The sequence below is a fragment of the Manduca sexta genome, chromosome 16 (genome assembly GCF_014839805.1).
Source record: "Manduca sexta isolate Smith_Timp_Sample1 chromosome 16, JHU_Msex_v1.0, whole genome shotgun sequence".
Taxonomy (NCBI): Eukaryota; Metazoa; Arthropoda; class Insecta; order Lepidoptera; family Sphingidae; genus Manduca; species Manduca sexta.
In genome coordinates this window covers 13,077,796-13,093,628 of record NC_051130.1, presented here as the reverse complement: position 1 = coordinate 13,093,628, position 15,833 = coordinate 13,077,796, and the positions used below count along the sequence as shown (strand labels likewise).

Below are 15,833 nucleotides of genomic sequence, written 5' to 3'. Positions count from 1 at the left end.
CGACTCGCGAGCGGCGGAATGCTTGTAGATCATTCATTAAATATACAAGTGCAATGATTATTGTGTTCATTAATAAATTCAGAATAAGGTATGTACTACAGACCACAATATAAAATTAAAGTATGTATACCAAATTAATTTTTAACACTCATAGAATACACGAAGCTTGTTAATTTTAATTTTTATATTTTTTAAGTTTTTACTTATTCTGAAAGATATGAAATTTATAGTTTTATTGATTAAAGGTCGTAGCACTCATATAAACTCGGAAATGGATCGACCCAGTATTAACTCAAACTGTGCAGTTTTTTTTTTAAACTCCCTACTGCAAGGCACACTAATCGTAATAGTAATCGCCTCGTCTCGGGACAATCTCACGAACGCGGTGCGGCGCGTGGTCAACTTGCAGTTCCCGCGCTTGCGGCCCGTCCCCGCGATGACGCGTCACCTCTCTGATGCCAGCCATGTCAACCAGCGGTCGGTGAGCCGTAGCCGAGTGACGTATCAGAGCTGATGATCCGCTTTGGCGAAAGGCGATCCCTTTCCGAGTTGATATGTGTGCTATATGATATAACCTTATTTTTAGAGAAATTCAACCCATACCTGCTGCACGCTAGACTCGTCCGACTTTGTGGCTTTAGAATTGTTGTATATTGGTGCATATACCAAGCGAGGATTGTGATGTAAACAAGTACGGTATTCATTATCCATAATATGACAAGTCTACCGTCTGGAGTCGTAATTATGAGCCCTGTCGGTTCTGGATTTGACAAACAGTAGCGTGAAGTTTTCAGAATTGCGATTATTTTAGCCACCAACAGCACCAAAAGGAACCCGCATCAGTCCAGCGCAGTGACGATTCTAGGCGCATCAAGCACTTCGACATGTTTTGTTTCTTACCTATTTATTAAGAAAATTCTCGAATTATGCTCTAATGTAATATACCCGTCTCTCGAACAATATATTATAGTGTGAATTTGAAAGCGTTTGACCGAATTTTGTAGGTGATATGTGTAAATTATGAGATGTGTCGGCGTGACGTCACGGCTCTTTTGGACGATGCTGTTACCATAAAACAGCAGCGACAATCATAATTTTTAAAAATTTTGTAGCTATTTATAGTAACAATTTGTGGTAGCTGAGTGACCTGAGGGTCCATTCTCAAATATTTATTGTTTCCATTTAAGAAAATGTCTTCTTTGATGGAAATCATTAACAAGAGAAAAAGGTTATTTATGTTGAGTACAGGCGTACACGCAGCATCGTCTAAACAAGCCGTTAGTGCAGCCCGAGTATATTATTAACGAATTTGTACGTTTGTTTACTCGTAGAGCCGCTCTTGAATCATACTTCATACTGCATAACGCAAGCGCTGGGCTTCGATATGCGGAACTCACACTGGACAAAACATCCTTTCCATTAGCGCTCGCTCCAGTAGTCAGAGGCGCGATTTGTAGTTAAACTGAAACTGCGGATGTGAGTCGTAGTGTTCCAGGAGCTTGTGTTGTGTACTTCATGCGTGATGATTCAGGGCGTCGGCTCACATTGTATGATTTTTATTGCGATATTGTTATTTTGCTAGAAATTATTTTGGGATTCAAATAAAATGCTAAGTTATTGACATTGATGTTTGATTTATTTGAAGATAAAATATTACATTTGGGTACGACATCATATCGTTATATAATATTATAACACGTCATAGTTAATGTAAAATTTGATATTTGCAGGCGTGGATCCAAGGGGTTAAAAAAAGTATTTTTTTTCACCCCCTCTGGCTGTGTAGTAGTTGGGTATGTAAACTTATGTAGTCCCAATAGTGATCAAAAATCCTCCGTTCCCTCTCACGCGAGACCCTGTCTCCGCGCCTGAATACTTAAAATACTTTGAAAGTATTATTAGGGTCAGTTCAAATATACGCAACATTCCCTAATATGAAGTAATAAAACATTAAATAGACCGAATGGAGTATTTGTAAAAAGTATTTTGATGTAAAGGAATGTGGTGAACCAACTAGCTGGACAGTAAGCGACTGCCGCTCAAACTGAATGAAGGAATTACAAGGTAAGGTAGAAATATAATTAGCGGCAACCGTAGCGGGAATACGCGGATATTTAAACAGACCCCACTCTAACCAGCGAGTGGAGATCAGCAATCGGACTATTTTAACACATAAATCTAAAACTACGACATTGAATACGACAAATTTCATAGCTCGTTACACACTTACCTATAGCGTAGACATGAGGAACCGATGCAAAGTAAATTGCGCTGTCTAAAGCTACGCCGAAGTTATAGGCGTTTTGACATCCGAATACGGACCATAGAGAGGTTCCCTAAATTATAATATAAAGAGGGACGTATAGCTGAGAAATCTCATTACTGTCAATACATTTACATCTCAATCAGACGAAGATGTTAAAAGACTCAAAAACTGCTGTAAACACATACATACATGAGTATATCCGAATGGTTACCGGAGTAACTATCAGTGACGAAGGGTGGGTAACCAGATTCCTGCCGGCTTTCCTTTCGTAAATTATGTAAAATATAATTATCATTGGAACAATTTGCATTTATTCATATTAGTAGTATATGTTGTGCCGGTTTCCCTTTTGGATTATGTCACCCTTCGCCACTGGTAAATAAATGCATTGCTGTATATGAAAGTCTTTTGTATCAAGACTTTTTAGCCTTTACTATGCTTGTTTTCGCCTAACAGTTTTCTTTCTATAACCATTCACACCACCGTGTAAACGGCGCCTTACAGCCTATGCACGTGTGTCTTATACGAGTCTTAGATAATGATTAGTGACGCGTTTTGAGCGCTTGTTTTTATGTATAAGAGCGTCACCCCTCGAGGTGTACTTGTATACTTGAGCTCTGTAAGAACCGCGCCAAGTACTCGTATAAAATACGTTTGCGAAGGATCTTCCTATTATTCTATAATTATACACCATAGTCCTTAAAAAAGGTAAAACGTGCCAACACTTGAAAAATATTTTCATTGTCTTTTAGGATTAAAAGATGGTTTGAGGATTTATTTATCTTAAAAAAAACTCATGTTTACAAGATACGTTGAACCTCGTATACGTCAGGCGACTATAGTTGCGCAACATGTGGCGCTAACATTGCAACAACGTCACAACGCGCAACATTGCTAAGTAAATGACTAGTAACATGACGTGGTATAGATATTCCAGAACTGCAACAGTACAAAGTATTATGCAGAGTTGCGAAACATGTTGCGCGTCAAATGTCGCCCAGTGAGTAAGATCTTTGATATTCATTAGACGAGAGCAGATTTTGTGGCGAAAAACCACTACAATAAAAGTATCTACCAATACATTTAAATGCGCGAACACTACGGGACACAGGGCCGTACTCACGTGTGGACTCGCCGGCCGTAGATCCATGGGACCCATCGATTACTCACAATAGATGCTGCGTGACTTCTCTTTATTGCATTTAGTGGAACGTAAGCAAAGGTCAATTTGAAATTACAAAATACATTAGTCCTTTTTACTTTAAAAGCCGAGTCCTTGTTCAGTGAAAGCAGAATAAGATTTTTTTTTTAATTCAGCACCTATTTGGAGGTATAATACATCGATAGGATTGTATAATTAAAAATACTTAATATACAATTTAAAATCAACCATTAAATAACTAGTAACTTAATAATAACAAATCAATACTTATTAGTTATGATTTAAAACTTCCCCCACAGTCAACTAAAAGAAACAGAACACAGCTAAGTGCACAGATTCACTGTTAAATAAAACCATTATTGTTACCCTATAAGAGACCCTATAAAAGATTATCCTAATAAATAAAAATAAGATGCCTAGAGATTGATTTGTAAAATAAAACCTAATTTATGCGGCTAGAGGTCCACAATTGCTAAACACGGCCCTGTTAAGACACTTGGGATGGGGGTTCGACATGCGTAGTAAACGAACAGCGAGGTATCGTACGTTCAGTACGGTTTGTGCCTGTTGACGTGCAGCTTGTTGAGCGAGGTGGACAGCGGCTTGGACGCGGCGCCGTCCTCCTCGTCGGCGCATGCGCTCCACACGCTGATCAGTCCCGACTCGCCTGTCGTCACCAACAAGTCCCGCTGGGAGCAAACATGATGCTTATAATGCATACTTGTTGAAATATAAATATAAACTGTTGCTTGAAATTATTAATTTAATCAATATATAGAATGTATGTCATAATGGCAGGTATAGCTGTACTGCAACTTTAAATATGACACCATAAATCCCACCTGTGTACCGTAACAAAAAAATATTAGGATTAGTTAGCAAGTCAGTACTAGCTCACTAAAATGTATTTTGTATTCAGTACTCCATTATTACAATTTCAAGAATATCTGTTAATATTTCTCTAGCAAAACAGGACTTCTAGAAATAAATATTAATAAATAGTAGTAAACATGTATAATACTCACATCCTTGTCGTACCAGCAGCAGCGCACGATTTGTTTGTTCTCAGTGAAGTTCGTCGTGGGCAGGAGTCTCCTGTCGTCCAGAGTGACCGACCTCAGTACGTCACTGCAACAATATTATGTAAAATATATCGTTTCGGATATTTATAACAAAAGCTTTTTTTATTCTTAAGGGATGGAAACTATCTCTTTATGGTAAGTAAGCATTTTTTATATGGACAAGGCAATGTGATATCCCTGCACCTGATGGTTAGCGCAGTGGGGTCCTGATAGAGTGTGTTCTCACGAGAAATTTACCCTTTGCCATTTTATTTACATTATTATTATATTCGCTCATATATAATACAAACGCCATATTGGACTATTATGGCGACGCTTTCATTTTCTATGACAAGTGTAAGATCACTCACCCGTTGCCTCCGTGCGAGCCAGCCAGCAGCACTATGGTGTCGTCTATTGAGTTGAATGCATCCACCAGGTAGCAGTCATCTGCTTTACCCTCTAAAAAGGAAAATGAAACTTTATAGAATCTTTTTACAAGACTTACTATATATAGTTTTACTGTAGACATATTTTCTGCAACTTAAATGGGTGATGACTGGTATGGGTGGTATCACTCTCATACATGTAAGCTGTTAGTGCTGCGCTTGATCTCTGTTTGGTAAAATTGGATTGCTGACTCACTGGAGTATAACAGTGAAGGAAGAGAGAGTGCCCAAAAATCTCATACATTTTGTATAACAAGCAGTCAAGCTAGGTACATAACCATTGCTATTAATGAACTAAACTAACTTACCCGGATGCTCCTAGCGACTTTCTCTTTGGTGCATCCCGACAGCAGGTCGCCCTCCTCTGTGTCCCACACCTGCAGCTCATTGGACTGTGTGATGCAGGCAACCTGGGTGCTGTCTAGCCAGGTAATCTTCTCCACCGAGTTCTCCACGTTGAGCGAGTACGTCAGCGCATCATCCTCCGTCTGCTCCATAATGTCGAATACATTCATCAACCCATCCAGGGATCCTGTTGTTAGGATTTCCGTCTTCTCTTTGTGAAATTTTACCTGGTGAAGAATTTTGTAATTTGTAAAGTACATTTTAAGACTTTTTCCATTGTCGAGTCATGGATACTAGTAATTTTCTATATACATAATAATCTAAGCAGTAATAGTTAAATGATAATATGCTTTAAATAGTGATTTGTAAGAATCATTTTGAACAAATAAGCTATACAAATTAATAAAACAACTTATAAACACACCTGTGTAATGTCTTCAGTGTGCGAGTTCCAGTATCCTCCCAGAGGTTTGGGCAGCCTCTGGTCCCAGAACACTAGGTATGCATCATCCTGTATCACCTGGCTGCCGGCGCACAGCACCAGGCCATTGCATGATACATCCATGCATTCATACGGACGAATCAGTGTGTCCTCCTCATCTACACAAAATTATATTGATTCATTAAATTAAGATCATTAAAAAATTTTGATTAGCATACTATTGTTGCTTGATATAATTATGTATGTTTAGTTTTTCATGGATTATTGAAATCCACTCTACAAATAATTTTCACAGCTATAAAATTACCTGCTCTCATTCTATAGTTATATTAAGGCATGAAAGGTAATCCTAAGTAAAATCTCTGAGCAATAATTAGTAAACTTTTTAGTAGAACAATTATGTGTTGATTTGTGTAAAAAAATATAATTTAAACTACTTGCTATATGTATATACAGAAATAATATAATATGTATATATTTTTTTATGATTCCTCATCTTTACAGACATGTTAGATATCTAAATGTAACTAGTTTTCAGTTTTTACTAAAATTGTTATAAGAGCTACAAAACTCAGATCAAACAATGTTGAAAAATTTGCCAAAACTGTATATATTATGTTATATGTATAACTAATATTCAATATATTATTCGCTTAGATATTTTAAGTATCAATATAATTTTAAATAGCCATGAATAATAATCATTATGGTAGTAAACAGTTTACTCTGCATATAAACAGCTTCATAATATAATGTGATAATAAAAATAATATCTATGATATAAACATAAATTTAAATAAGAGAAGAGCACAGCTGAACAATGGCCTATACCCACCTTTATACTCCATAGCACAGGAGCCACCACTCCTTATGTCCCACAGTTTGAGCATACCATCATGTCCTGCAGAGTACACAAGATGCTCATCCTTGGGGCTACACACCACCTCTGTGAGGGTGTTCTTGTGTCCACTGAGGCGACACACGCGCTGCAGCGACGTGTTGCGCAGTTGGTACACTTCAAATGTGTTGTCTGACAGGCTTACTGCCATTTGCAATGACCTAGTATATCAATATTACTATTTTAATAACATTTTACCAACTTACTATCTATGTTTTAATACACGATTGCGAAGATTTGCTATGAACACAAGACAGGAGCGGCGCAAAAGAAATCGATATTATAATCGGCTATAATAAAATATGTATAGCACATGTATGACGATGCACTTTTGCAGCATAGTTTTATAATTGCATTTACAAAATTGTCAAAAGACAATTTCATACTCACTTTGTGCAGTGTAATTTATTTATATATGATTTGTTCAGCGACACCGCTGTTTCCGTCAATAACTTGTATTTTTTGCTGAAGTGTTTTTGTAGAACTTCAGGTTCTACGATGTCTCTATCTACTTCTTCATTATCAATGATGTCACCCATTGTGTACTAATGTATTTGCACACAATATCTATTGAATTGTATTAAGATGTGGTTTTAATTGTAAACAGAAAATTTTACATGTGCAATCAATGCACCAATTTTGATGTTTCTCGATTTCTCGTTATCTATTTGACGCATGTCAAAGATGGGCGATAAAATTTGCGTTTGGATACGCGTCGGTCAAATTTACATATTATTGGTTCATTTTACGGTTTTGTATGCAACATTTTTTACTAATTCAATTTTTATTATTTTGTGCATGTGAACTTATTTACATGTGAACTTATTTATGGATATGGATTATTAAAATAACACTAGTTTCTCAAAAAAAAAAAAATTCGTTTGTATTATATTTATCTTATAATAATAAATGTATTAGTAATATAGAATATTATAATAGTTATAAACGAATAAGGAAATATATTTTTAAATGTAATTTACAATCACGTCTTATTTATATGATGATCTCTTAAAGCCTTTGTGCCGGGGCCCACACGTTCTATATCCCCTGCGGCTAGTCTAGCTGCCAGGGTTTTAAAGGTATGGGACTAATGCTTTTCAAATCTGAAGTAGTATCCGAAAACGCCCAACGAATGTAGCGCTCCATCTGTATGTGATCTGTAAATACAAGTTTGTTTATTAAACACATTTGTTTCGTATGTTTATAAGAATAAGTAGAATTGGGTGAGTAAAAAAATGAAAATTAGGACACATCAGTAATTTTTCGTACATTTTCGTACCTACTTGTTATTCGAATTCCAGAGTAATATAATGTGTAGGTAGATACCTATAGCCGGGTCCAGTATAGCGAAGGCCCGTTTAAGAGCTTCAACAGTGACTGGCTTGTTGGCGGCGCTCCGACCGCCGAGCGCAGCGAGCAGCTCGCGCAAGTATTTGTCCTGTGCTAGTTGCCGCTGCCGGTACAGCTCGCGCGCCAGTTCCACGCGGTCGAAACCTTCTTCATTCTATATCAAGTACGAATTTTAAATAGGACAGCGCATCTTACTTCCCACTAATATAACGTATAAATGCGCACGTTTATGAAAATGTACCAGACATTTATATGTTAGAAGTAAAACTAAACTTGGAAACGCTGAATCGATTTGGATGAAATTTGGCATACTGATAAACCATTTCCTAGAATAACATCATTAATTTAAGCTATTTTTGTCCCGGTAATTTGCTCCGGTAGTAAGTATTAAGGATTTTTAAATAGATTGCGTCAGCGTCATAAAGACCGTTCAGTGATTCAAATTCAATACACAAGCAACACCCGACTCTGAGTTATACTTTCTTAATCCTGCTTACTTCATGAAACAGTTTGTCCAAGATGATTGTGTTGCTGTTGATCTTCATTTTAAGTTGTTTTTACGACGTCCATTAAGTTCTTGATGTCCACTTCACTCTTTAGCGGAAATGATGATTTCGCAACCTTCTCAAATTCTTCTATAGTTATAGACTGTAAAATATGAAAGTGAAAGTTGGTTCAAACATCATTTTTACAAAATAATACTTGAAGGAAAAATGACAGTGCCCACATATATTTTATTCGTAACGTTGATGATACAATAATTTTAAGTATGTACAGAGATCGACCCATGGTGATGCACCGGAGTCTCAGAAGTTAGACTTTAATATAAGTAACAATTTAATATAGCTGATATAAAACTAAACATTTCGTAGACAGTTTTTTAACACATGTTGAACTGGATAAGGATTTCTTGTATTGTTAGAAAACTTTGGAGAAAAATGAATTGACCTCTCGTCCATCAGCGTGGTTGTAGGCGTGGTCCCTGAGCGTGCGCCAGTGCCGGCGCAGGCCCCAGTACACCGGCTCGGCCAGCTGCGAGTGCAGCACCGCCCAGAACAGCCGCACGGACGGCTCGTCCAGCTGCTGCTCCGCGCCTGCGCACACGTTGTACGCCCACTCGAAACGCACCGACGGCTGCTGGTACCTGCCCCATATCACTATTTGTATTATGCAACCTGTTAATGAGATAAGACACCGATTCTCCAAAGAATTTAGTTGAATATATCGAACCTATCCTCAAAGTATTTCGTGACGTAGTCTTGCATGGACATATCCATATGGTCCTCCTTGCCGAGCCAAATGTCGTTGATGATGACGCTGATCTCTCGCCGTGACAGCCGCAAATTCCTGATCTTGCCTTCGTAGCGGAGGTAGGGTGGTATCGCAGGATCTGTGCCCTGGGAATGATGAGGTTTCTGATTACTTCAGTAGCGTAGTTGTATTGCGTACGCGATACGACTTCTGCACTAAGATTTCGGGTTTTTCTCTTTCCTGCCAGCCCGACCTGGCGTCTTTGTTAACTTTATAGTCTTTCATTTATTTTATGTTCAATATAAAATGTATTCAATTATATAGGCGACTTTATTTCAGTAATAATTAAATATTCTCATGTACCTTGACTTATCATAAGTGCAATTATGTTAGCCTACGTGATGAATAAAGCTTTTATTTATTTATCTGTCGTCTATTATCAATAGCTCCGTCGCAGCTCGGAATCAACAATTTGACAGTTTTATACCACCGGGTGTCGGAAAGCACGTAAAGCCTTTGGTCCTGGGCCTGGTCTCTCTCCGGTCACGTTGGATAAAAAACAATCTCACCAGACTATGAATGTGAAGGATAGGAGTGCACCAGAGTATTGCGCACACACTCGTGCACTATTATATCTCCAGCGTACTTGAATGATCTTCGTTGAGATTAGCCGTCGTGGGCGAAATTCGGCTGGAGAGATTTTATGACTTTTCAGAAGGCGTGGAACGACGATTTGACTGATTTTTTTTAGTTTGTATGTGGTCCTGATTAGTTTTAAAGACTGAGTTATACATTCTTACAAGGCCATCAAAGTATTCGAGGTGCTCGCTCTCCGCTGCGGGACCCAGTTCCTTCAGGAGAACTCGAAGGGTGTCCCGGGAGGATAGACCACTCGCTAATTGCCACCATCTGATGATAAATATATTAGAAAAAAACATATCCTTTTATACTTACTAAATAGATGAAGTATCAGAATGCTTACCTGTCTCTTCCCCCACCGATAAAATCTGCGCACAGGTCCCACTGCGGTCGAGGAGTGCCCGCCCTTTCCAGCTCGCTGCAACGCTCTTTTACTTCCATTAACTCTTCTTCTACATTTTTCATTGAGCCTAAGGATTAAATCATATGACCAGTTCCTTCAATTGTCGGTAAAGGCAACAATCATTTATATTTTATAGAGTTTAAATAAGAAATGATAAAGAACTGCATGAATACTAATTGCTACCTCTCAGCTTATTGTATGACTCCTGGAGTGCGTGAAATTCTTTCTGTAATGCATCCAGCTGCTTAGTGATGTCGCAGTGTTTAGCTTCGAGAGTGTCGTATTCTCGTCGCGGAACTGTCACGGAATACTCTTCCGTCTTTTTCTTTAGTTCGGATTGAGTTTTGGACAGCTGCTCCCTGAAATATAATATTTTGAGACATTATTATTTCACAAATATTTTTAAAATATCTAACTGTTCTTCAGCATGCACACGGAAGGTATAAGCAGTTAAGATTCTATAGATATCAAAACAAACTATGCAAATGCACCAGTTATTTCTGTATACGCACCTAGATAATGTATGTGTATAGTAAATAGTTTTATTATTTTACCTGCATCTATCCAGCGCGATTCTGAGTACAACAGGATCTCCGTAAGTGTCGCCCACGGGAAACGCGCCTCCATCCAATTTTTGAGTTTCAACTGTAGTTCTAAGTTCTCAAAGTAGAGTGTGTAGCGCGCGTCGCGTTCTCTCATCAACGTTAAATAGTCAGAAAACTTCTCGTCATTTAACTGAATTGCAATAGAGATTTATAGAAAATATGCTATGAAATAATAATAATTCGGAAAGCATCTCGGACAGAGTCAAATTTATAAAAAGGTTGATTTCAGTACTGCACTTGGATATTATTTAATGTGACTTAAATGAATAACCCCATACCATTATAAGTACTTATAAAGAATTGCAGTGATAGAACAACGTATTTATAAATATGTGATCAAAACAGAGATACAATGGTATGTTAGTTACAAAAAGTGGTAACCATCGCCATACACAAATAAAACAAACACAAACATTTTCAAACTTTATAATTCAGTCATAACATGTATTATATAGGTACATAAAATAGCACAGCAATCACTTTTAATTGCCAATAAATAAATGAAAAAACAATTAAGTATTGAAATAAAAACTAAAAACTATTTAAACGGATTTTATCGCGGTTTTTTATATATTATTATTTTCTCCCGACGTTTCGAAGACTTTGCAGCCTTCATGGTCACGGGGGGACTGAGGTGTTGTTCATCCGTAAAGTCAAAGTTACAATATCTACCTACATTTTTCAAATATAAGTACAACTTTTTTTTTTTTTTTGGTTCGATTCAAATATACAACTTTTTAAAATTTTTATCTGTTGACGGTCCGATCTACGCAGAATGAGCTCACAGTGTCTTGAGGTCTGGCAGCCGGTCTTTTGGGATCTGATTTAATTAAATGTAGAACAGGATCCCAGGCTTGTGCAAGCTTCCAACCATCTTCCCTATTGAAATTTGGGTGTTTTTTATTTCAATAGCCTCGCGAATCATCCTAGGCAGGAATCGGTATTCTTTGGCAAGGATTTGTGGCTTGTCTAATCGCAAATAATGATTGGAGCCTCCTTCAGAATGTTCAGCGACTGCAGACTTTGATCCTGTTCTACATTTAATTAAATCGGATCCCAAAAGACCAGCTGCCAGACCTCAAGACACTGTGAGCTCATTCTGCGTAGATCGGACCGTCAACAGATAAAAATTTTAAAAAGTTGTATATTTGAAAAATGTAGGTAGATATTGTAACTTTGACTTTACGGATGAACAACACCTCAGTCCCCCATGACCATGAAGGCTGCAAAGTCTTCGAAACGTCGGGAGAAAATAATAATATATAAAAAACCGCGATAAAATCCGTTTAAATAGTTTTTAGTTTTTATTTCAATGTCTAACATTCGCGTAAACATAAGAAATCATTAAACAATTAAGTATTTGTTTTGTAAACATACAAATAGATAAAATATATAACAGAGAAGCATTTATAGGTACAGTCAGCAACAGAAGTCGTTGAACATAATTTGTTTCCAATATTTCCTAATCATTATCATTTACCATAAGTTGCTGATTAATTTAAAAACAAAACAACTTGTCATAATTGAACTACAAAAGTAGCTGAACGCTGTCAAACCATTAACTGCTAAACATTACTAGCGACAATTTTTATGATCTGTAATATTTTTTACTATCAAAACATTGTCGAATAAATACAACAGTCCAGGATGTTAATTAAATTGTTATTTTATAACATATTAGCTTTGGCTCGCTACTCTGCCCGCGTGAAAAAGTTTTTCAAAGATGAAAGTCGTGCTTTATATTTACTCTGGATAGAGTAATGTAGCTTCCTATTAGTGAAATATTTTCAAAATCAGTTAAGTAGTTCCTGAGTTTAGCGCATTCAAAGAAACAAAGCCTTTAGGTTTATATAATAGTATATATTAAAGTTAATAACCAGAATTATAATTTTTAAGTATGAACAAAACATCATAATATATTAGAAAGTAATATTACAACATTAATAGGAATAGGTTAATTACATTTTAAACATCCTATTTTATAGAGCACTGGCCGGCTTAAAAACAAATGTGTAAATTCAAAATTATTCTGACAGGAGATTCTCCTCGTAGGTTTCAACGTAAACGTCAGTTTATTTTTCATATTTTTAAGGGTGTACGAGCTTTTGCCCGCGGCTCCACCCGCGATATAAAAGTTTTTCGGGCTAAAGTTTTCCCTTATAAAAGTCACGCTATATATTTTCCCGGGAGCCTATGTTCTTCCCAGGATCTCAAACTGTCCCCATACCAAATTTCATCTTAATACGTTGGGTAGTTTTGAGTTTGACACGTTCAGGCAGACAGATGCAGCGGGGGACTTTTGTTTTATTATATATTTTTTAGAACTTTTTAAGAGGAACAATCCCGTCATACATCATTGTTGCATAACTTTAACCGTTTAAGCAGCGCACGCAACAGAAGCTCTCAAAACTAATAAATTTTGCCCGTTTTTGCAACATGTTTCATTACTGCTCCGCTCCTATTGGTCATAGCGTAATGATATATAGCCTATAGCACTCCACTAACAAAGGGTTATCCAACATAAAAATATTTTTTCAGTCTGAACCGGTAGTTCCTGAGATTAGCGCGGTCAAACAAACAAACAAACTTTTCAGCTTTATATAATAGTATAGAAGTATAGATTCAATAATGAGATTCATCAACTAATGCATTGTCAAGTTACAAAATGTTTAGCGACTTTTGTAACATTGAAATGATAACTTTAATCTGTACTCGTCTTTGGTAAGTGATTTGTGGTCCGTTTCAATGTTCAGGTGTTTTGTAAATTAGTATTTGTTCATCGACTTTTGTTGCTGATCGTACTAACCATATATTATAAAAAATAGGAATAAGATTTTCTTGTGCAATCAAAACTTTATAAGAATGCTAAATATGTTTGAAGAAGGCAAGACAAAACTGAAGGCAAGATGTAATACTCACATCAATACAAAATATAATACACAATACAAAAATATGGGAAGAGCAGTATATTATGTTTTTTACCTATAATACTTACCTTATGTTTTATGAAACCAATATCAGACTTATTTTAAATTTCTAATACAAAATGCACCAAATTTACCTTTCCCATATCCTTCTTCAATTTTGTTATATCTAATGTTATTTTTAAATTCTGCTCTTTGAGTTCCTCATTTTGTTTTAACAATGTTTTAATTTTTCATCTCTCTGTTCCTTTCTTATAGTTATGCCAAACACTTTCTGTAATTTCAGCGAGAAATAATTAAATTTTATATTTTTCTATCTTTGAAGAGTATGATTTTGATTTTCATCTACAAAATATAATATTTATTATAATAAATCACCGACAGTAATACAATTCACATAAAATAAAACAAACAGTCATGTTATTGTTTATGTGGAATATTTATAATTGATAATTCTTCAGCCAGATTAATATTTATATAAAACAATATTATGTTTATTGCATAATTGTATCGTAAGTTTCAATGATTTTGCATCACACTAATCAGAAATGGCATAGCGATAAGAAGAGAATGTTATCTTTATGTGACCTTTCCATATAATGCAATACATAATACCATGTCATAGAATATAGTATATTATTGATTTATTATATGTAACCCAGGAAAATATTCTTTTAAAGTTTTTTCTTCTCTATTATTTGAGATTTTGTCTCTCCAACCAAGTGTCAACTTGTGTGCGAATCTTAGCAATATCAGATGCATAAGTCCTGCAGCAGCCTCCAATGTACCTCACTCCCATATCTAGCCACAGTTCCACAAACCTGTCCATGGGCACACACTGGTCTTTGTGTACCCAACCAAGCTCAGGATTGTACTTCTCCCCAGAGTTTGGATATGTGATCAATGGTATTGGAGATTCTTTCCTGTCATCATTTATGCCATTAAATAGTTCTGCCACTATTAATGGTGAGCAACAGTTCACCCCTATACCCAATAGTTGCTTTGGGTTTGAGTCCCAGCATTGTTTAGCCACCTGTTGAAAGTTTTCTCCATTAGCCAGAGAGGTCCCATCTTTACAGCTGAAAGACAACCAGGCTTTCATGTCAGGGTATTGTTTTAGCATTTCCACCAATACTTGTGCTTCTTTTTCACATGGAATTGTTTCCAATGCAATGATATCAACACCTGCTTCTACAAGTGCCTTTATTCTTGGAGTATGCCATTCTCTCATGATTTCCTCTGGTGTTTTGTCAGCATAGTTGCCACTGTATTCCGAACCATCATTTAAGTGAGCTCCGAATGGTCCGACAGATCCGGCGATGAGGGGTGTACGAATTTTAGAGCCATTTTCAATACACTCTTCAAGGTACTTGTCCCTTGCTTTCTTGGCAAGACCCACAGCAGTCTTGATGAGTTCAAATCCCCTTTCGGGTGTTAGACCAAGGTGTTTCACGAATCCCCAACAGATGCCTGGTACGTGTTGGTCTCAACAATGTCGGAGCCGGCACGCATAAAGTCAAGATGAGTGTTGACGACCGCTTCGGGATGTGTTTGCAGGAATTTGGCGCTCCATAATGGGTCGCCGTCAGCAGTCGTCCCCACGTGAACCGACAGTTGCGATGATAAACCACCGTCTAGAACTGCCACAGGAGGCAATTTGCCGTGTCTTAATTCACTCATAACTTAAGAACGCTTTCAATCCTATACTATAAACTGTAAATTTTCAGTACGTATGTACGTCGCACACGATTAATGTTGGTTACTGCACAGTGCCGATAGAGGTGCGCCGCGAGCCGCGAGCTGTTCCTAAATAAACGAAGAAAAACAATTCATAAGTGGATAGTGATAATAAATGTCAACCGTCAACTCTGCAAGTGATATTCTGTCAGTACTCAGTGTCAAAATTACAAATATAAGTACGTTTACGAAGTTTGTCGAAAAATAAGGGATAAACAAGAAGGACATATGATAAACCGTATAAAACCCGAACACAAATAAAAATTAAAGATAACTTTGAGAATTACTGGTTTTAAAACTA

The 15,833-nt window shown here is 36.8% G+C and overlaps 2 protein-coding genes across 2 annotated transcripts; both read right to left on the bottom strand.

Moving 5' to 3' along the window:
* Positions 1-1,984: 1,984 nt before the first annotated feature.
* On the bottom strand, positions 1,985-7,317 carry LOC119188380 (WD repeat-containing protein 89-like). Its single transcript, XM_037439177.1, has 7 exons — positions 7,014-7,317; positions 6,561-6,784; positions 5,708-5,883; positions 5,247-5,510; positions 4,861-4,949; positions 4,454-4,556; positions 1,985-4,117 (listed from the first exon to the last, which is right to left on the bottom strand). Exons 1-7 carry the CDS (start codon positions 7,160-7,162, stop codon positions 3,977-3,979), a joined length of 1,146 nt encoding a protein of 381 aa, XP_037295074.1. The 5' UTR covers positions 7,163-7,317; the 3' UTR covers positions 1,985-3,976.
* A 260-nt stretch (positions 7,318-7,577) lies between these two features.
* LOC115450450 (translin-associated factor X-interacting protein 1) lies at positions 7,578-15,777 on the bottom strand. The gene is given in 17 exon segments (XM_030178466.2): positions 7,578-7,656; positions 7,659-7,697; positions 7,700-7,780; positions 7,950-8,127; positions 8,471-8,531; positions 8,533-8,621; positions 8,922-9,117; positions 9,204-9,370; positions 10,025-10,133; positions 10,207-10,333; positions 10,450-10,625; positions 10,821-10,899; positions 10,902-11,001; positions 13,933-14,030; positions 14,033-14,069; positions 14,526-15,256; positions 15,259-15,777. Coding segments are annotated over 17 exon segments (2,529 nt in total). The 5' UTR covers positions 15,476-15,777; the 3' UTR covers positions 7,578-7,612.
* Between the last annotated feature and the right edge of the window lie 56 nt (positions 15,778-15,833).

Excerpts from the sequence above, each read along its gene's own strand:
- LOC119188380 (XM_037439177.1), bottom strand. The coding sequence starts at position 7,162 with ATGGGTGACATCATTGATAATGAAGAAGTAGATAGAGACATCGTAGAA. Across the intron at positions 5,511-5,707 it reads ACACTGAAGACATTACACAG|GTAAAATTTCACAAAGAGAA; the intron begins GTGTGTTTATAA and ends ATTCTTCACCAG. Across the intron at positions 4,557-4,860 it reads GGCTCGCACGGAGGCAACGG|TGACGTACTGAGGTCGGTCA; the intron begins GTGAGTGATCTT and ends ATATTGTTGCAG.